Genomic DNA, 22,683 nt, shown 5'->3' with positions numbered 1-22,683 from the left:
GCTTCAGTCCCTGTGCTCAGGACCGTTGGTTAGTTTGTGTAGCCTACAAGAAACAAAGCCTACCTTTCTAAGGAGTGAAGGAAGTTAGAGACGCTATTCCGCAGGCTCACGTCTGCCACGTGGAGGGCCCCACATACAACCCCCAACATGGTGTCAGGTCGCTCAGCCTGAAAGGAGGAAAAAGAGGGCAGATCAAATGCATGGTCACTTGGCACCACAGACTCTCAAATGAAATCAGGTTCACATTTGTTGTGATGAAACAGCTAGCAATGAAAATCTCCATTCTCACTGCCCAACTGATTTTTTAGATAAAAATGAACACATTCACGTTTAGAATTTGATTAGAGGGACCATTTGAAGAGAAATGAAAAATTTCTTCTTCTCTCCCTAAGACTTCCACTGAGCCAATCAATGAGTAGCTCAAAAATAGGCTTCTGACAGAAATAAATTTAAAGACACAACGATTTGGCTACTGATAATCTCAAAGAAAAACAGTTTATAGCCAAACTTTGGACCTCCAGACAAATTATATGAATCTAACGATTTTATACAAAATCTAGGATAATTTAGCATAGCCCCAGGAATTAAGGAATAACTGATAACTCTTGATTTAAATGAGGCCTCTCTCTTCAGCATCTGGTAGATACAGAAGTTGGCAACTATGGACCAGATTTAACATTAAATGAAGAAAAACAAAGAAATTCAATCTCCGCATGCCTCTCTTCAAATATACGTCAGGAAGCAATGCTAGAACATAAAATGACTGTGTTACACCAGCACAGGAATCATCAGAGTGCTAAAATTACACTGACTCCTAGATTTTTCCAGGTAGATCAAGAACCATTTACATTAGAATCAAATAAATTTCATTTAGTGACAGGGATTGAGCACCCAAGTTTATAAAAACCCAATCCCAGCAGCTGTTTGTGCAAGTACAGAAATACACACCTGTACTTTTTCTGCTATCAGTCTGTCCAGCCAGCCAGTATCAATTCTGTTCATCTGAAAGCTTTCAGTCTCTAACAATTTGATCAGGTATTCAACTGTAGTTCGAAAGTCACCCCGAATAGACAGCTCCTTCAAAGCCACCACCATGTTTCTGGGAGAAGAACAGAAGCCAATCTGTTTCAGCAACAAACACTTTAATGTTTTTCAATCATTTTAAAGAACTGTTTGGCCAGGCGCGGTGGCTCACGCCTATAATCCTAACACTTTGGGAGGCCAACACAGGCGGATTTGGGAGGCCAAGACAGGTCAGGAGATTGAGACCATCCTGGCTAACACGGTGAAAGCCCATCTCTACTAAAAACACAAAAAATTAGCCAAGCGTGGTGGCAGGCGTCTGTCGTCCCAGCTACTCGGGAGGCTGAGGCAGGAGAATGGCTTGAACCCGGGAGGTGGAGCTTGCAGTGAGCCGAGATTGCACCACTGCACTCCAGCCTGGGCGACTGAGCGAGACTCCGTCCCCCAACCAAAAAGAAAAGAACTGTTTCATTCCTTTGGAATCCTGAGAGGGAAGGGAGAGAGACAGTTCCAAAAACAAATAAGGGTGCACATGTTAAGTGTGCTCATTCATGTGCATTCCACAGAGAAAAATTCGCAAAAAGTCAGTAAACGTTTGAATTCTAACTGATATTACCATAAGAGCATCAGCTAATCAGATACATTTCATTATAATGAGTACAGAACAAATTATAACAAATTATATGCAAACCACCCTCAGTTTTTACTTAGTTAAGTTTCCCTTATTCCATTAATTTATTGTTGGCTAACAAGAATTAGGGCATTAATTCTCCCTATCCTTAAACCTTATTTATGTATAATTTACATACAGTAAAATATACTTATTTTAAGTATACAGTTCAATGAATTTTCCCAAGGGCTTAATTTAAAGATTTCCACACAGTGAAGCAACTCTCTGGGTGCAGTCATATATCAGGAAAGTGGGAGTGTTTTTTTAAACTGTATTTTGGATATCTATGCAATGATTTGCTCATTACTTTTATTACTTCCCAGTTAAGTGCAAAGTGATCCAATTTTAGCAGAATTTCAAATACTATGGGGCTTTTCTGTATATTTATGCCCAGTGTCTATCCTGCACGGGACAGGTATTTACTTAAACAAATACTAATTATGTAGTTCATACTAATAAGACACATATTATGACTGTAAGGAAGAAAGAATATAAATACAATAATCACTTTCAAAACACATGGTGGAATATTATCAATGCCAGTGACAATACTTAAGCAAAGTTCTGGAGAGGTTGTAAGAAGGGAGAAATTCACCTCCCTACAGTTTCATGAAAAATGTGAAATCTGACATAGGCTAAAAGTATAGCTGATAATTATAACTGTGACAGGAATCTTCCAGGTGGTCCAGGCATTCCATCAGCCTAAAATATTATTCTGTTGCCCACCTCTGTCCTCCTTTGACTTGACTTACTTCTACAAACTTCAATTATCAATCTAGATGTCACTGTCTTCTGGGAAACCTTCCCAGACCCCCTCCAGACTGAGTTAGTTGACTCATCTATATGATCCTATAATGCCGTTAAATAATCTGACTATCACCATCCTTACTACATTGTATTTTAACTGCCAATTGTCTTACTCCCTCTGGATTGTAAAGTTTTGTGAGGACAGAGATTCTATTTTGGACCTCACTGTATTGCCAGAACCTGTAGATAGTAGATACTCAGTAAATATTTAATAGAATGAATGAATGGGCCTGGCACAGTGGCTCACACCTGTAATCCCAGCACTTTGGGAGCCCGATGCGGGCAGATGACTTGAGGTCAGGAGTTCGAGACCCGCCTGGCCAACATGGTGAAACCTGTCTCTACTACGAATACAAAAACTAGCTGAGTGTGGTGGTGGGCACTCCATGTCAGGAAAAAAAAAAAAAAGTGAATAAAAAAATTCAATAAATGAATGAACAGAGGAAATAGCAAAAACAAAAAAGCAGAGAGAAGAAAATACAGGTTGACAAAATTAGCCGGGCATAGTGGCATGTGCCTGTAATCCCAGTTACTCAGGAGGCTGAGGCAGGAGAATCACTTGAACTCAGGAGGCAGAGGTTGCAGTGAGCTGAGATTGTGCCACTGCACTCCAGCCTGGGCGACAGAGCAAGACTCCGTCTCAAAAAAAAAAAAAAACACACGAAATACAGGTTGAGTTCAGGGAATGGTATGATTGAAGCAGAGGTATAAGGATGGGAACGAGTGGCTAATCCATTCAACCAACATTTACTGAATGCTTACTATGTTCAGGGGATATAGCAGTAACAAGACACAGTCCTGTTCTCATGGTATTTAGATTATGACCCAAGGGAAATTATACTGGAATATACTGGAATATATGAGTTGGGGCATTCTGGCAAACAAGAGTCCAAACCCCAAGCTGAAGATATACACCTAATGTAATGAAGAAATAAGAAACAAAGCTCTAAGCTGAAGAATGAACTTTTGGCATAGTGTCAAGAAGGAGACTTATTGTAGACAACGTATTTTTGACATGCTAAAAATTAAGCTAGTTAGTTTTGTACTGTAGACAAATGTACAGAGCTGGTCGAAAATAAGGAACAAGTCTTCTGGATTGGGTCATGTGACATTCCCTGAAAAAAATACACAGTGGTCTGCCAAATCAGAACTTAAACCTAAATGCCAACAGAGGCCAGTCTGGGAACATAAATGAGTGAGGCAGACTGAATAGGAGTTGTGTTAACTACAAAGTTTATGTACCATCTAAAAGAAGCAGCCACACAAAACTAGCTGTTTGTTGTTGTTGTTTGAGACGGAGTTTAGCTCTTGTTGCCCAGGCTGGAGTGCAATGGCGCGATCTTGGCTCACTGCAACCTCAGCTGCCTGGGTTCAAGTGATTCTCCTGCCTCAGCTTCCTGAGTAGCTGAGATTACAGGCACTCGCCACCACACCTGGCTAATTTTTGTATTTTTAGTAGAGACAGGGTTTCACCATGTTGGCCAGGTTGGTCTCAAACTCCTGACCTTACGTGATCTGCCCGCCTCGGGCTCCCAAAATGCTGGGATTACAAGTGTGAGCCACTGTGCCCAGGAAAAACTAGGTAACTTTTTTTTTCCCCCTTTTAATTACATTTATTTTAATGCTGAATTTACTCCCGTACCATAAGTTTTTGTTTTTTCAGTTTCTTCTGGGATATCTTTTTCTTCTGGGCAACCTCTTCTTCTGGTTTAGGAACAATCTATTCCTTTTCAGTAAGGATCATCTCAAAGTGGCAGGGAGAGCTCATTCATGGGTTAATCCGACCATGAGCTCTGTAGATCTGTTGGCGCATCTTAGGTGCTTTGTTCACTTGGATATGCTCGATGACCAGAGAATCTACATCTAAACCCTTAAGTTCAGCATTACTCTCTGCGTTTTTAAGCATGTGCAGCAACAATTCAGCACTCTTTTTCTTTTTTTGAGACAGAGTCTCGCTCTGTTGCCCAGGCTGCAGTGCAGTGGCGCGATCTTGGCTCACTGCAAGCTCCGCCTCCCAGGTTCACATCATTCTCCTGCCTCAGCCTCCCATATAGCTGGGACTACAGGCGCCCGCTAATTTTTTGTATTTTTAGTAGAGACGGGGTTTCACCATGTTAGCCAGGATGGTCTCGATCTCCTGACCTCGTGATCCGCCCATCTCGGCCTCCCAAAGTGCTGGGATTACAGGCGTGAGCCACCACGCCCGGCCTCAGCACCCTTTTTGGGTCACCGACCTTGTGTCCAGCCCCACTGCTTGGCCTGGGCACACCTGCCAACCCAACCATTGTAACGTCGGAATGGTACACACTGTTTCTGTAAAGTGACATCTTTCAGATACTTCGTGGCTTTTCGAATATGCATACCCTTGATGGCCTGGGTAGTTTCACGAGTGTTCTTAAAGTGAACACGAAGATTGGAACCTCCTGATTTGCATGATTTCGTGGGGTTCTCCGGGTCAAGTGAATAGCGAACCATTTTCACAGATTACCTCAGGCCACTTAGGGAAAGAGCCTAGCTAACTTTTAACAACGAGAATGTAAAACTAATGTTGTCATTATAGTCCTACTTTTTTTTTTTTTTTTTGAGGCGGAGTCTTCACTCTGTCGCCCAGGCTGGAGTGCAGTGGCACCATCTCGGCTCACTGCAAGCTCTGCCTCCCGGGTTCGCGCCATTCTCCTGCCTCAGCCTCCGGAGTAGCTGGGACTACAGGCGCCCGCCACCGCGCCCGGCTAATTTTTTGTATTTTAGTAGAGACGGGGTTTCACCGTGTTAGCCAGGATGGTCTCGATCTACTGACCTCGTGATCCGCCCGCCTCGGCCTCCCAAAGTGCAGGGATTACAGGCGTGAGCCACCGCGCCCAGCCTATAGTCCTACTTTTAAGAGCTAGCAGAAATCCATATTTTGATTTCAATCTCCTAATTTTTTAATATTGTCAAATTAAAAAACATTAACACCCTGTGAGCTGATCAAAACACATCTGTACGTTGAAACTCACCAGAAAGCCAACAATTTGCAAGCTCTAGTAAACCTTTTTCACTTTGCAGAGCATAATATGGCAGTGAATATGCTTAAAAGGCAACTTCATACCAATGTTTTTTTCTGGTAGCAGTGTTTTAATTTTGAAAAATTCCACTTATAGTTTTGAAGAATGAGAAGAAATGTAAAGGACAAAATAGAGAAATAATGAGATTTCCCTACTTCTAAAAACAATATTACAAACTAATTAATCAAGGCTGGGTACAGTGGCTCATGCCTATAATACCAGCACTTTGTGGGGCCAAGGTGGTAGGATCATTAGAGCCCAAGAGTTTGAGACTAGCCTGGGCAACAAAGGGAGACCCCATCTCTACAAAAAATTTAAAATTTGCTGGACATGGTGGTGCACACCTGCAGTCCCAGCTACTCAGGAGGCTGAGGCAAAAGGATTGCTTGAACCCAGGAGGTTGAGGTTTCAGTGAGCTGTGATGGCACCACTGCATTCCAGCCTGGGTGACAGAGCAAGACCCTGCCTCTTAAAATTAATTCATGAAATTGATAAAAATATAAAACTAATCAATAAGTGTTTATTAATACAAATAACCATATACTAGGATTAATACATTACTAACAAATGCTACTTATTAATTACCTACTCCGTGTACAGTTCAAAGGTAAAGGGAATGGTATTAAATGTTTGATGCAAGGCAATAAATCATTAAAAAAACAGAAAAGAACTAGTTCAAATTTCAATTTTGGATAGATATTCCAAAAGATCTAAGCTGTTAAAATCACCTCCTTCAGCCCTATGTTTTAGGCAAGCAAAAGTGCTGTTAATTTAATATTCATTGTTTATGATTAATAGAATATTATCTAACATTTATGATATAGCAGTTATATTTGCCTAAGCTGTTATATACTTTACAGCACACTAAGGTCTCTTATATAAGCAATGTAGACAATTTCTTTGTGTCCTTTTCATAATATGAGCAGTATAATTTTATTATTTTAAATAACTATAAGCGTACATCATGGTGACTATGGCTCATAACAATAGATTGTGTACTTGAAAACTGCTAATAGATTTTAAGTCTTCTCACAAGAAAAAAATAAAATAAAAGTCTATGATTTATTTGATACCTAGTTCTTGGCCAAGAATCTACCTCCCCTCAATAACAATACTCTTTCTGTGGAAAAATAAGATACCTTTAAAGCAATCAATTTTATACATTTATCAAAAATATTTGAAAGTAAAAATACTTCAAAAGGCTCAGAACAACAAACAGAAAAACATCTGCCAAGCACTCCATAATTTAATACAATATGAATGTAAGTACAATTAGAAATATTCAAGATTTCTTCAAAAAGGTTGTTAATATTATTACTTTGATAGCAGATGATTCCTATTCCCATGCTCATACCTTCACTTAAGATTAGCACAAATTTATTTTGTAAAATGCAATCAAATGCTATTATACTCACGAAATTGCCTCCTCTCTGTTTTCTCCCCAAGAAAAGCAGTGACCAAACTGAGAATCAGCAAATTCATGAAGTCCCCCTGCAGCAGCAACACTGAAGTATCCCCAAACATTCTTATTGCTGCGGAAATTTAGTTCCTGAACTGTTCCTGAACTGGGCTTAAAACCCTGTTAGAGAATAAAGAATGAGAGACCATATTATGTTTCAAAGGAAGAGAAGATTTATATATTCTTGTTTAAGTTCTGTGTTAATCACACACAGAAGCAGAGAAGACACACAAAAATGATAAAGGCCTAGACCCAATGCTACAGGCCCACTGAAGACTCTATAGTGACTTAAGTGGGATTAAGTAACCAATGAAGCAATGACATTTACTTATGTGCTCTGAGAAACCTCTATATTTCTCTCTCCAGAGGAAGTCCCAAGATATTTCAGAAGTATATGCTCAGATACTATCTTAACATTAAAGTTCATTAAAAGGAGGTATAAACCTTTTAAGTGACGGGTTACCTCATCTGGATTTTCACTAGTGATCCGAGCAGCAATAACATGGCCCCTTGGGCAAGGAACATGTGCAGAATCTTCAAAATCAATGGGAGAATCACCCCAGGGAGATACCCCGTACATCATACGGATATCCTTGATTCTATATAGAGGAATCCCCATGGCAATCTGAAAGGTAATAAAACACACATCTTTAATTTTTCAGTTACTTCCCTTAAAGTGTAGAGGCTATCAGATAACCTAAAATGTTTTTATTTTTGGAGCCACTCCCTAAAACATTCTATTTTTATAATCTGTATTCTACAATCATCAACTCTAAGTTGCTTGAAATACAATATATCACTACAGATAAGTAGTTAGAATATTCTCCACTTCTAAAGAAGTCCCCACATTCCTAATGCAACAGACACGAGTTCTCATGTTGTCATTTCTCCATCACATAATGAGAATGAAAATATCTAAGGGAGGAGTAAATGTTAATAGCTATCCAAAAACAGACAGCTAGAAAGTCTTAATTGTGTCATAATTATCTCTTCCATCCCTGCAAACCACTGGCGGAAGTAAGTAAATCTTTAGTCTTTAATAGGAACCCAGAAGGTGTTCTCAATGTGGGCAAATAATGTTAGATAAAAATAATATCAAACCTTATCGTTAACTATTACTGCTTTCCATAATATTTGTTTCCTGGGCTGAGAGAAGACAATAATATTGACAGCAAGCACTTTACAAATTATAAAAATATATGTGTGCTACCACACTCTTGTCAGGAAAAACTTCAACCACCAATCTCTGATGCAGAATTATTTCAATAAAGAACACTAGTAAAAAAAAAAAAAATGAGTAGGGAATAATTATAATACAAAGTTGTGAAGTTTACTATAGTTAAATAATTGAATAAAGCATACATTATTAACATTTATTTCTAAAACATGACACATTATATCAGATGTGTCTGACTAGAAAAAAAAAATAATATTCCTATGTCTGTACTACATCAGGAAAACCAACCCACACATGCATAACCCATACAGCGTGAAAGAGAAATGAACATTAGGTGTGACTCAGATAGGAGGTGCTTTTTCTCTCATCACACACTGGTTAAACCCGTTTTTCAGGCCTCTCTGACTTCTCTAGGCTCCACAACCCAGTTCAGGGAGACTCACCTGGAGCTGAGCTGCAGGGAGATTGACATCAGCCACCATCTCTGTACAAGGGTGCTCTACCTGTAGCCGAGGATTCAATTCCAGAAAGTAGAAGCTGCCGTCCTGGCTGTACAGGTATTCCACAGTCCCAGCACTCACATAACCCACCATTTTGGCAAGTTTCACCGCACACTCAAAGAAGAGAGATAAGCAAACATAAGTATCTCACCTTATCCAACTGCTGGACCACTACAGCCTCTCAATGACTCAACTGTTCAGTGTGTATAAGAGTCATCAAAGTGGCTCAAGACAGGCGGATCACGAGGTCAGGAGATCGAGACCATCCTGGCTAACCCGATGAAACCCCGTCTCTAATAAAAAATACAGAAAACTAGCCGGGTGAGGTGGCAGGCGCCTGTAGTCCCAGCTACTCGGGAGGCTGAGGCAGGAGAATGGCGTAAACCCAGGAGGCAGAGCTTGCAGTGAGCTGAGATCCGGCCACTGCACTCCAGCCTGGGCGACAGAGCAAGACTCTGTCTCAAAAAAAGAGCCATCAAAGGCTTTTAGCCACATGAGAGCACATTTCACCCTTTCAGATTATCATATCCCTGGACATGGATGAAAAACTCAATGAAAAATCGGGAGATAAGCGTATTTTTCACTTTGCATCAAAAGCAACCTCACCCCATCAGACATAAATGCATGCAGACAAAAAAACACAGGGACAGACTCTTGTCCAGTTTCCAGTATTTCCAATATGGTCCTCTTCTTCCTAGAAACGTAACTAACTAGGAAGAGACTAGATTTCTTTTTCTTTTTTTTTTTTTTTTCTGTCTCCCAGCCTGGAGTGCAGTGGCACAATCTCGTGGCTCATTACAAACTCTGCCTCCTGGGTTCAAGTGATTATCCTGCCTCAGCCCCCCAAGTACCTGAGATTACAGGCATGCGCCACCATGCCTGGCTAATTTTTGTATTTTTAGTAAAGATGGAATTTCACCATGTTGGCCTGCCTGGTCTCAAACTCCTGATCTCAGGTGATCTACTCGCCTTGGCCTCCCAAAGTACTGGGATTACAGGCGTGAGCCACCATGCCTGGCCTGGTTAGTGGCTAAGCTCTGACAAACAAGACATCAGCACTGGTAAGTGATATGCGTAACTCATAAGTCATATATATATTTTTTTCTTTTTTTTTTTTTTTGAGATGGAGTCTTGCTTTGTCACCCGGGCTGGAGCACAGTGGCGCAATCTCGGGCTCACTGCAACCTCCCCCTCCCGGGTTCAAGTGATTCTCCTACCTCAGCCTCCTGAGTAGCTGGGATCACAGGCTCATGCCACTGTGTCAGGCTAATTTTTGTATCCTTAGTAGAGATGGGTTTTCGTCATGTTGGCCAGACTGGTCTCAAACTCCTGACCTCAGGTGATCCACCCACCTCAGCCTCCTAAAGTGCTGGGATTATAGGCGTGAGCCACGGCACCCGGCCCTAAGTCATATTTTGAAAAGTCTCATTCTCTATTCCTAGCTTTTTCCTTCTTATTCACTGGAATGTGGTCATGATAGTATAAGCCAGCTTCAATCATGCAAATGAGAACACACTAACAGCAGCAAGAGAGAAAAGAAAGGAAAAGAAAAGAAAGAAAAAGAAAAGAAAGAACGAACCTGTATCCCAAGATGGCCTCATGGAATAAAAAACTTCCACCAGCCCTGAAAAGCTCACCCCAGACTAGGATGGGAGAGAAAAATAAACTTCTATTTTTTGGGGGGTCCACTGTGTTTTCTGGACCTTTTTGTTACAGTAATTTAACCTGTATCCTAATCGATACAGGAATTATTAAGTGCAGGTAGAATGCTGCTATTTAAAAATATTAAAATATGAGATGCTAGCTTAGCAAAAGGGTAGTGGGTAGCAGAGAAACAGATACTGCAGGCTGGAAAGGCGATAACCTCCTTGTTGGGATAACACAACATTTGGTAAACTGTTTCCTACAATAACTTGGAATACTGACCACACACCAACTAAACCTTAAAAAAGATGATCTGAAAGGGTCAGAGTGAAGAAAAAGCCAACTTCTTTTGTACTCCCCCAAAGAGAAAATGAGATTATCACCCTGAAGCAACTCAGTGTCAAAGATCAGATTAAACATGCTGCTTTAGTTTCAGCTGGCCCCAAGATAGCCAATATTAAATCGAGGTAAGAGAGATAGGCTAAGCACAGAAGCCAGTAAATAATAGAAGAAAAGTTTCTATATCTAGAAGAAATCTTTGAGTATGATTAATCCAACCCAAAGCTGATTGCAAGCAAATAGCCCAGAAGCTTAGTAAGTATTTGAAGGAATTGTATTTCCAAACAAACCACAAACCTGGCTTTCAAAAGCCTGCGGTTGATGATTGGGATATTTGTGCCTTCAATTCTGCACCAGCAGGAAGTGGGTTGTGAAAGTTCTCCCAAAGAAGGCATAGTCTCCAAAGCCCAACTCACAGAGAAAACTGAATGAGGAAGAACTTCCCAGAAAACAATGGTAGGTGCCTTGAAGGACAATGAACAAGGGATTTACTCCCTTATCGCACTTCTTTGGAGTGTGCAGTAGCGGAACCAGGGACAGCCAGAAGGCCTGAGGTAGTATTCTCGTATATAGAAGGGAATCATTGCAATTCCTACCTAAAAAGGAGGATTTGATAACTGCTATGGACCAATGATTGCTATGTACTTTTCATTTTTCCAAATGAGAATTATCTTGTTCCTATTCCATTATTGTATATTGGGTGTATGGTAAGGGCAGGGGGGGAATGACAGTGGGTAAATAACTTGTATTTTGAGTCACTGGCCCATGAAAAGCCACAATACATATCTAATGGAGAGGAATATACATCACACAGAGATCCAGAATCACCTCCAGTAATAACTGGAGTAACTCCAGTTACTAGTAACTGGATGGGACTTCAGGCTGTCTTCCTTGGACAAAGGCAATGTGTGCTCTGAGAGTAGGAAAAAGGATAAAAGGATAATGGGTAGCCAGAGGAACAGACTGAGGCAGATTATGAAATGCCCTCCAGTGACTTTTCTCCACTTCATCATTTTAGGAATAAAATTGAAATTTTTGCTGAGCACATGGTCACTCAGTTAGTGACCACAATTCCTAACAACCTTTGTGCTAGGTATAATTGTGTAACTGAATTTTGTCCAGTGGAATGTGAGCAGAAGTGATATATGTGACTTCAAGATCATGCTTCCATATGCTTGCCCTCCACATAATCTTGTGTGAGTTAGCTTAATCATGAAGATAACAATGTCCGAGAGCAAAGTTTGGCAAACTTTTTTGGTAAAGAGCCAGATAGTAATTATTTTCAATTTTGTGGGTCATATAGCCTCTGTCACAACTATTCAATGCTACCATTGTAGTGATAAAGCAGCCATAAATAACACATAAATAAATAAGCATCATTGTGTTCCAATAAAATTTTATTTATAAAAACAGGCAACAGGTGAGCAATAAACCTATTTCTGGTACCAGCTCATCTCTGAACTATGATGAAAGATAAATAGAAACTTATACCTTGTTTAAGCCACTGTATTTTGCTTATTTATTTATTTATTTATTTGTTTGTTTTGAGATAGGGTCTTGCTCTGTCACCCAGGTTGGAGTGCAGTGGCACGATCAAGGCTCACTGTAGCTTTGACCTCCCAGGGTCAAGTGATCCTCCCACCTCAGCCTCCCAAGCAGCTGACAGTACAGATGTGTGCCATGACACTCAGCTAATTTTTGTATTTTTAGTAGAGATGCAGTTTCACCATATTGCCCAGGCTGGTCTCAAATTCCAGGGCTCAAGTGATCTGTCTGCCTTAGCCTCCCGAAGTGCTAGGATTACAGGCAAGAGCCACCATGCCCGGCCGAGCCACTGCATTTTGAAGGCATCTTTATTACAGCAGTTCAAGAGTTCATCCTAATATATACACAACATAGGAAATAGACTTCTAACACACAAGAAATATATTTTGAAGAATATATTTTGATATAGAGACTGGGTCAGGACTCCAGAAAAGACTATGTTCAGGTCTCTAAACTATAGTTATTCCAAAGGCATCCTTCATGACTCTGAGAAACTGTTTTCTATACAAAAAGATAGAATGTGTGAACTCTGAAGATAGAGGACTTTCCAAAAAAGATAATAGAGTTGATTAAATTCAGCTGAAGACTTGATGATAATCAATCCAGCAAATGAAACTACCTGATTATGAGCTTCTTAAAAAAAAAATCAACCATAAGACTAAAAATTTCAAAACACTTCTCTTCTTTATCCCTCTTTCCCAAAATGGTACACTGATTTTTTTAAAGAACGCATTAACTACTTTTAGAGCTTGATATGTTCCTTGACAATTCTCTTAGTGAGAGAACAGTAAAATTTTTTTTCTCTAAGAAAAGGATATAATTTTATTAATTATTCAGAATAGTTGTTTAAAATCCCATTATTCTCAGATTGGTACATGAACTGAATGAAAAATGTTCTGTGTAAGAAAACATAAAGTAAGCCTTTTAATATATGTACCTGTTCCATGTGTTCAAATACTGCTGGAGTAGCAATAGTAGCTGGTGCCTCTTCAATAATCTTCTGATGCCTGCGTTGTACAGAGCAATCACGACCAAACAAAGAGATGGCATTGCCATATTGGTCCGCTAAGATCTGCACCTCCAGATGACGAGATTGTTTGGCTAGTCTCATCACAAATATGGGAGATCCAGGGACTTCAGCTTGAACCTGTATTAGAAAAGGGGGGGAAAAAAACAATTCTTAAATTTTAAACATTTTATCTATCTTGATAAGCTACTTTGATTTCAACAAGCAGATGTCCAGAAGTGTCAGGAACCATGTTAATCAGCAGAAATACAAAAGTGAATAAAATACAGTCCATGCCATCATCTTTAATATCTTTAAGATGCTGCATTCTTACATAATCAATATTAATTGATAAATATGAAAACATGAAAATCTGGTGCATCACAAAGGTAAACAACAAAATATTTGAAAACATAGGCACATACACAAATCCAACAATGGGCAAAATACTACTATCCTGTATTCTGTACAACTAAATGTACAACTTGTTCCAGACAAGATACTTTCCTGGTTCACATTACATCATATATGGTATTGTTGCAGCCAAAGGAATTTCATCTTTAGTTTTGAAGAATATTACTGTTGGGGACAGAATTCTAAAATGGTAACTATTTTTTTTTCTCAGCACTTTAAATAATCCCAATAATTTTTGGTTTTCACTGTTTCTACTGAGATGTCAACTGTCAATCTTATTGTTACTCTTTTGAAAGTAATCTTTATTCCTCAGCTGCTTTAAGATTTTCTCTCTTTCTCTCTTTTGTAAGGGGTAGAGTGGTAGATTTACTCTGATAAGCATAGATGTGGTTCTTTGTATTTGTCCTGCTTAAGGCTCATAGTGCTTTTTGAATCTGTCCTTGGTATCTTTTATCTGTTCAAAGAAATTCTTAGCCTTTCTCTCTTCAAATATGGCTTCTGCTTCATCATTTCTTCAAATACTGCTTCTGCTCCATTCTCTTTCTCTTCTCCTCTGAGACTTAAAGTACATGATGTTAGACCATTTCACATAACCCATAGTCTTTTATGCTCTGTATCTTTTTTGCTCTGTTTTGCCATGTAGCAAGTCATCTCAAAACTCAGTGGCTTGCTTAGAACATCAACCTTTTATGATGCTGTTCTCATCTGGGCAGTTCTTCTTCTAGTCTTGCACTTATATACAAATCACCATCTGGTAGCTTCAGTGGGGTAGAATGGTCTCACTCAGATGTCTGGTGATTTGTGCTGAGTGCTGGCTGGTATGTCTAGGGAGCCTCAGCTGTAATCATTCATCTCCAATGCATGTGACTTCTCATCCTCCAGCAGGTTAGACCAGGCTTCTTCAGTGCTGTGTTCCAAGAGTGCAAACGCAGAAGCTGTAAGACCTCTTGAGGTATAAGCTCTAGAATTTATACATCTCTTTGGCCACATTCTGATGGTCTAAGCAAGCCACAAAGCCAGCTAAGATTCGAGGGGTGGGGAAATAGATGCCACCCATGGAAGGGAGGAACAGCAAAGTCACATTGCAAAGGGTGTACATACAGGAATGGGAGGAGTTATTGTGGCCATCTCTTGCAAACAACTTACTATGCTCTACCCTATGGCCATAATAATTCACATACCTCCCACATGCAAAATAGACTCACCCCCTCCCAAGACCCCCAAAGTCTCATCCAATCATGGCATCGGGCTTGACGTCCATTTTCTCATGAGTCATGTCCAGAAGAAAATGAGGTTCCTTGGGTGCAGCTCCTCAGGTACAGTTTCTCTTGATCCAAAGACCTGGGAACTAAAAAGACAAGTTATCTGCCCCAACACTCCCAATATTTATGATGATATTGGGAGAGGATAATTGCAAATGAGATTGTTGTTCAAAGAGGAGGAAATAGGAGGTACACAGTAGTCATTGGTCCATAGCAGTTTTGAAATCCAGATAGGTACATGCTGTCAGATGCCCTTACTCCAGCATCAGGAATGCTTTTCTTTTCGTTTTGTTTTGTTTTTTAGGGTCTAGTTTGGTTCCCTCGGAGTGAGTCCTTAATCCATGGCATCCCCTGCTCTTAGCTCTGCCCTCTGGGCTCCTGACTCCACTCTGAAAAATCTCCCTTTTTATTTGAAATGACAGCTGTTTACAGATGAATAGCTTTCTGTCTGCTTCCTGCCCATAAAAAGTTTAAGGCTCAGAGGTCACTTTTCATTTTGAGCTGTTTCTGGCCCTTTCAGTCCCTTGGTGCATTCATCAACACAAATCTCTTGACAACTTTGTGGGTTTCCTATGAATCATATTGGGGTTCACCACTCACCCAAAGAGACACATCCACAACTCATGTCTGCATAGACCTCTCTATACTTTGGGCACATCAGGATGCTGTGAGACAGTACCCTTAAGATACTTAGGGCCAGGCGTGGTGGCTTATGTCTGTGATCCCAGCACTTTGGGAGGCCAAGGTGGGAGGATCATCTGATATCAGGAGTTCGAGACCAGCCTGGGCAACATGGTGAAACCTCATCTCTACTCAAAACACAAAAACTAGCCAGGCATTGTGGTGGACACCTGTAATTCCAGCTACTCAGGAGGCTCAGGCAGGAGAATCACTTGAACCTGGGAGGTGGAGGTTGCAGTGAGCTGAGATCATGCCACTGTACTCCAACCTGGGCGACAGAGTGAGACTCCCTCTCAAAACAAACAAACAAACAAACAAACAAAAAAGATAGCTAGAAGCCTGTTTCTAGCTGAAAGTGTTCTTTTTTTTTTTTTTTTTTTTTTAAAGGATACTTAGAAGCATCTTTGCAGCTGAAAGGATAATTTATTAGCTACTACCTTAAAGATTTCTGAGGCCTTAAAGTCACAGCACTCTTGACTTTGTCTTTACCCTGAGGCATTTTTAACTTAGGAAATCTTTTGCCAGCTGGAGAGACTTGGGATGAGAAACAATTCTATTTTCAATAAGTTCTGGGTCCTTTACATTTCTGTAAATTCTGTCAATTCTGCTTGCAAGCAAAACATCTTCTTTAGCTTACCTCTTTTTTACAGTTTCTTAACATAAGCAACTAGAAGCACTCCACAGATACTTTAAACACTTGTAGAGAGCTCCTTAAACAGATCCATGACTTCATTAAATTAATATATACAATTTATCTTCCAAGTTACCTCAGATAACATTTTTTGCCAATTGTTCCATTATTACAGAACATGGATCTTTTTTCCAGACTCCAGTAACAATTACTACACTGCTTTTCCAGCCTCCCTTAACAGTTCATCGTTCTTCCAGTCTTCATTAACATCCTCCTCATCAATTTTCCAGCCTACACCTATGAGCCAGTTTTAAAGTCAATGTCTCATGTTTTACTTTTTTGTTATGGCAATATCATACCTGTAGGTATCAATTTCTGTGTTAATTATCCATTGATACCTAACAAACTACCAAAATCTTAGTGACTTCGTATAGCCACCATTTTATTTTATTTGCTCATAAGTGTGATCAGCATTTTGAATTTGGCACAATTGGCAGTTCTGATCTTGCCTGGAGTAACTCACGCAGCTCTAGTCATCTGGCAGCTCAACTGGGGTTAGACGGTCAAATATGGTCTCATTTACATGTCTCAAATGTGGTGCTGCTGACTGTCAGCTAGTAGGACTAGGAGGCCTTAGCTGGGACAATTCATCTCTGCTCATGTGACCTCTCCTTCTCCAGTAGACTAGAATGGGCTCTTCACTTGGTAGTCTGAGGGCTCGCTCCAAGACAGCAAGGGCAACTACAAAATTATTTGAAGTTTCGGCTAGGCTTCAGAACTTGTGTACCATTTCTGCCACATTCTACTGGCCAAAACAAGTCACAAGGTCAGCTAAAATTCAAGGGTTGGGGAAAAAAGACTCTACTTCTTGATAGGAGGAGCTGCAAAATAATGGTGTACAGAGTAGGTACACAGAAATGGAAAGAGTTATCATGATCATCTTTGCAAATAATTTCTCACATTGCTCTATGTTTTTCATCCTTTTGTCTCTCTTCATGCTTCAGTCTGAATTTCCTTCTGATCTACTCACCAGTCATTAATTATCTTATCTTTTTCTATGTTTTTTTTGTTTTGTCACCCAGGCTGGAATGCAGTGGCATGACCATAGCCCAATGCAGCTTCAAACTCCTGGGCTCAAGGGATTCTCCCATTTCAGCCTCCAGTGCCACTTATTAATTCTCTTCAACTGCATCTAATATGCTATAATTTTAAACTCCTATATTGACTACTTCTTTTTTAGACAGGGTCTTGCTCTGTTGCTCAGACTGGAATGCAGTGACACAATCTCAGCTCACTGCAGCCTCTGCCTCCTGGCTTCAAGTGATTCTCCTACCTCAGCCACCCAAGTAGCTGGGATTACAGGCGTGTGCCACCAGGCCTAGCTAATTTTTAGTAGAGGTTTCATCATGTTGGCCAGTCTGGTCTTGAACCCCTGACTTCAAGTGATCCACCTGCCTCGGCCTCCCAAAGTGCTGGGATAACAGGCATGAGCTACCATGCCTGGCTACTGATACTGACTTCTTAATTTTAGTTATTGCATTTTCAGTTCTAGAACTTTTGTTTCTTCTTTATAATTTCCAGTTCTCTACCAAAATTCTCAATCTTGTCTTTAATGTCCTTGAATATGTTAAGCAGAATTACTTTAAAGTCCTTGTCTGATAATCTCATTATCTAAACCCTCTGTAGGTCTGTTTCTACTGTTTTGTTCTTCTTGGTTTTCAATCGTCTAATTTTGTATGCCTGTTTTCAACTGAGTGGTTGATATGCTGTAAGAAAAATTAACAGAAATAATTTTAAGTTCTGGATGTTATCTTTCTCCGGAAAGGATTTACATTTGCTTCCTGCAGGTGTCTAGAAGCACTAGCAATCCTAAAACATCTTGCTTAAATCAGAGGTTGAATGTTTTGAAGCCAAGATTTAGTCCCTGTGAGGGCTAGTCTATTTCCAGTTCACCCTTTCTCCCGTAGTCAGTCCTTAAAGATCCCAACCTAAAATGTGGGAGGTTTTCCAGGGCACCTCTCCCCAGGGAGCCCTCTTAGTCTTTTAAGATTGTCAAAAACTTATCAGCCTTTCAGGTGCTTCTTCTTGAACTAGAAGATGTATCTAGGGGAAAAGTAGCCTCATACGTCAGGCTCACATCTCTGGGTTTCCTTTTTCTCCTATATGTTAGCCCCATTAATTCTTCACTGTCTTGAATGGTCTCTAATGCCATAAAACACACACACACACACACACACACACACACACACACATATTTATAAAGAAATCTGGTTCAGCTTTTCTAGTTTATTCCCAATGGGAGGATTGGTTTATTCAGCCAACTAGTATTGAAAAACTTAAGGACTTTCACAGAAAACCTCCCTTTAGTGTTTTAAGACTTTTCCACTATTTGATTCCATAGTAATGAGTAGTTTTGAAATGTCTGTATCAGTTAACACTAATCCATGCTTTTTTTTTCTTTTTGCTTCTAAGAGCAAAGTCCTTTTCTCTAGACCCTCTGAGTCACTGATCTACCTATGAAATTAGAATTCAATGAAAAAAATGTGGGAAAAAAAAACCCAAGGTAGTATTCAATTTCTGACACTTAAAATAGGATAATGTAGCAAAACAATACCTTATTTATTTATTTATTTTAAAATTTTTTGTAGAGATAGAATCTCACTTTGTCTTCCAGGCTGATCTCAAATTCCTGGCTTCAATCTATGCTCCCGCTTTAGACTCCCAAAGTGCTAGGATTACAGGCATAAGCCACCAAGCCCAGCCAAGACAACACCTTTATCACTTCCTTTATCTAGTACAGATGCTCCTTGACTTACAATGCGGTTATGTCCCAATAAACCCAACATAAGTTAAAACATTTTAACATGTATTTAAGATACCTTCATAGCTTAGTCTATTCTACCTTAAATGTTCTTAAAACACATTAGCTTACAGCTGGGCAAAATCTTCTAACACAAAGTCTGTATTATAATAATAAAGTGTTGACTATCTCACGTAGTTTACTGAATGTTGTACTGAAAGTGAAAAACAATAGCTGTATGAGCACTCAAAGTAAGATTTATGCTGAATGCATTATCAGTTGCACACCATTGTAAAGCTGAAAATTTGTAGGTTGAAATTTTAAGTTGGGGACCATCTGTATATCAAATTATGGAAGACCCAGCTCATAAGATTTCCCATTTAACTTTTGACAGTGAAGCAAGGAGTTTGCTGCTGTTTTAAGAAAAAAAAAAAAAAAGCCAAATAAAAGGTGGCATGGCACACTAGTAAAAGAAGTGCAAAGTAGAAAATGACAAGGAAACTATGAAAAAGAGGGAAGCTAGGAGAGTGAAAAGAGCAGACTTCTGTCCCAATTTTCCATTTTTTGACACATCTTTTACTACTCACTGGTAGAAGGAAAAAAAGTGAGTTAAGTATGTGACGGTAACTAAGTATGTGAGGGCAGAACAAAAAGAGACTCCTGTCTCCCTTTTCTCACTCTGTTTAAGATTCTAAAAAGACATCACTTATTTGGTCGTCTCTACAACCAATGTATAGTACAGCCACATCAACTTGGCTGCAAAGCAGAGGGTAAGACAAAGAGAGATCCTACATTGAGCTTTCCTGAGTCACTCTCAGTTCCTATATACTATGGGCCTGCCACAGGGTTCCTGTGCCAGGGGGTGGTGGCCATGCAGCACGGACTAGGGTATAGACTGCTGGGACAGCAGGGTAGATGGGACATATGATGGAAACTCAGAGGTCTCTAGGCAATGTGAACTAAAGTGAGAAAAAGTCAATCACAGAGCCTGGGCCTGTCCAAGCCAAGAGCAACCATACCAGTATCATACCACCACACCACACATTATCTACAAAGTCAGCAGAACAGGGACACAAAAATATAGAAAGGTATTGATTTTCCTTTGCCATTATGAGGTCCTAAAAGCCATACGCACCATGTAGGGAAGAGCTATCTGAGAAACTGAGCATGTTTATATAGGACAGAATAGGCCGGGCGCGGTGGCTCAAGCCTGTAATCCCAGCACTTTGGGAGGCCGAGACGGGCGGATCACGAGGTCAGGAGATCGAGAGACGATCCCGGCTAACACAGTGAAACCCCGTCTCTACTAAAAAATACAAAAAAATAGCCGGGCGAGGTGGCGGGCGCCTGTAGTCCCAGCTACTCAGGAGGCTGAGGCAGGAGAATGGCGTAAACCCGGGAGGCGGAGCTTGCAGTGAGCTGAGATCCGGCCACTGCACTCCAGCCTGGGTGACAGAGCAAGACTCCGTCTCAAAAAAAAAAAAAAAAAAAAGGACAGAATAACTCTACTTTTTGAATTACCTAGTTAAATAAAACTTAAAATTGAGTTGGACATTTCATTAACCTTTTTTCTCTGCTAACATGCGGGTAGAAACTAGAGTGAAAGACAATTAGCTATAGACAAAATTAAAAATTAAATATTTTCTGGACATCCAAATTATAGTATGAGTTAAATCATGTACCTCTGATATATATGTTAGTTCAAACAAACAAAAACAGCTTATACTCTACCTGTCTGAAGAGGTTAGGGAAGTCATCTGCATTGTTGACTTTTCTAATTCCCTTCCCTCCTCCTCCTTCTGAGGCCTTGATCATTACTGGATATCCAACTTCCTCAGCTGCCTTCAAGAAAAAAGAAAAAAAAATAGAAGAAATAGTGTTATTACTAGAGAAGGAGAAAACTGGCATTTTTCTCCCTTTAAGAATGCAGTCAGTAAGTCTAAATACAGAAAAATAGAAAGATCTTCAAGATACACTATTAGGTGAAAAAATAAATAGTAGAACAATATTTGTAGTATTGGGTTGAACCAAAAGAAATTGCCTTATTCATAGATTTAAAAAATGACTGAATATAGGCAATTTCTTACGGTTCAATCTAAAGTAATGTCACATGAGTCAAAAACAAAATTATATATGCATTCATACACCTACATATGTAAGTGCAAAGAATTGAAGTTCAGAGTACATACCAGCAACGATTTAGAAAAGAAAGATGGGTCCGGGCTCAGTGGCTAATGCCTGTAATCACAGCACTTTGGAAGGCCAAGGCGGGCGGATCACCTGAGGTCGGGAGTTTGAGACCAGCCTGACCAACATGGAGAAACCCCGTCTCTACTAAAAATACAAAATTAGCTGGGCATGATGGCACATGCCTGTAATCACAGCTATTCGGGAGGCTGAGGCAGGAGAATCGCTTGAACCTGGGAGGTGGAGGTTGCAGTGAGCCGAGAGATCACGCCATTGCACTCCAGCCTGGGCAACAAGAGTGAAACTCCATCTCAAAAAAACAAAAAAAAAAACAAAGAAAGATGGGTGGATATAACTTTCCTTTTTCACTGTATATATTTCTGCATTATTGGAATTTCTTATATTATGCAGGTATCCACGTATCACAATTAAAAAAAAAAAAAAGACATAAAGAGTTCATTTAAAATTAGCTGAAGTGGGGTTGGGCGCAGTGGCTCATGCCTGTAATCCCAACACTTTGAGAAGCTGAGGCAGGTGGATCACACCTGAGGTCGGGAGTTTGAGACCAGCCTGGTCAACATGATGAACCCCTGGCCCTACTAAAAACACAAAAAATTAGTTGGGCGTGGTACTGCATGCCTGTAATCCCAGCTACTCAGGAGGCTGTGGCACGAGAATTGCTTGAACCCGGGAGGCAAAGGTTGCAATGAGCCAAGATCGTGCCTCTGCATTCCAGCTTGGGCAACAAAGTGAGACCCTGTCTCAAAAAATAATAAAATAAAATAAAATAACCAAGTCATTCCTTTGTCAAAATATTCCAGTCTTTTAAGGTTTTGCTACATTACAATAATATCTTTAAAATACATCACCAGGCCTGGCCCAGTGCCTCACACCTGTAATCCCAGCACTTTAAGAGGCCAAGGTGGGTGGATCACTTGAGGTCAGGAGTTCGAGACCAGCCAGCCCAACTTGGTGAAATCCTGTCTGCCCTAAAAATACAGAAGTGGGCACCTGTAATCCCAGCTACTCAGGAGGCTGAGGCAGGAGAATCACTTGAATCTGGGAAGTAGAAGTTGCAGTGAGCTGAGATGGCACCACTGCACTCCAGCCTGGGCAACACAGTGAGACTCCAACCCAAAAAAATAAAATAAAATAAGTATCACCCAGAAAAAGAACATTTCAATGTTTAACCTATGTCAATCAATTAGGAATGAAAATCTTTTACTCGCAGTCTCACCTTTTCTAATGTTTCCTTAACTCTATTCTTTCCTATGCTCATATAAACAGAATTAGTATAATGAACTCAATTGCTGAGTGATAGATGATCAAAGAGATAGCATAAGTGTGGAGAAAGACTTACAAAAAAAGGGGATATCCCACAGGAGGTCAGTAAGAAGGTAGGCCTTTTAAAAATATATGAAAGCTTTAGTCACAGGTCGCCCATTAAAAATATTTTGGAAGAATTTTAACACTTTAATATAATATTAAGTAAGG

General features: G+C 40.0%; 1 protein-coding gene across 14 annotated transcripts in view; it reads right to left on the bottom strand.

Annotated features, from left to right (window-relative positions):
- ACACA (acetyl-CoA carboxylase alpha) overlaps positions 1-22,683 on the bottom strand; it is a 330,020-nt gene that overhangs the window by 167,886 nt on the left and 139,451 nt on the right. For all 14 annotated transcript variants that reach the window (XR_013405782.1, XM_077969319.1, NM_001266778.1 and 11 more), the window contains 7 exon segments: positions 20,734-20,844; positions 13,146-13,355; positions 8,624-8,794; positions 7,467-7,628; positions 6,960-7,123; positions 949-1,099; positions 64-167 (listed from right to left, as the gene is read on the bottom strand). Coding sequence is in view for 13 of the 14 variants with exons in the window: in XM_077969319.1 (XP_077825445.1) it covers positions 64-167; positions 949-1,099; positions 6,960-7,123; positions 7,467-7,628; positions 8,624-8,794; positions 13,146-13,355; positions 20,734-20,844 (1,073 nt within the window). In the remaining variant the exon portion in view is untranslated.

Source organism: Macaca mulatta, chromosome 16 (genome assembly GCF_049350105.2).
Source record: "Macaca mulatta isolate MMU2019108-1 chromosome 16, T2T-MMU8v2.0, whole genome shotgun sequence".
In the NCBI taxonomy this organism is placed as follows: domain Eukaryota; kingdom Metazoa; phylum Chordata; class Mammalia; order Primates; family Cercopithecidae; genus Macaca; species Macaca mulatta.
This window is presented reverse-complemented; position numbering and strand designations above follow the sequence as displayed.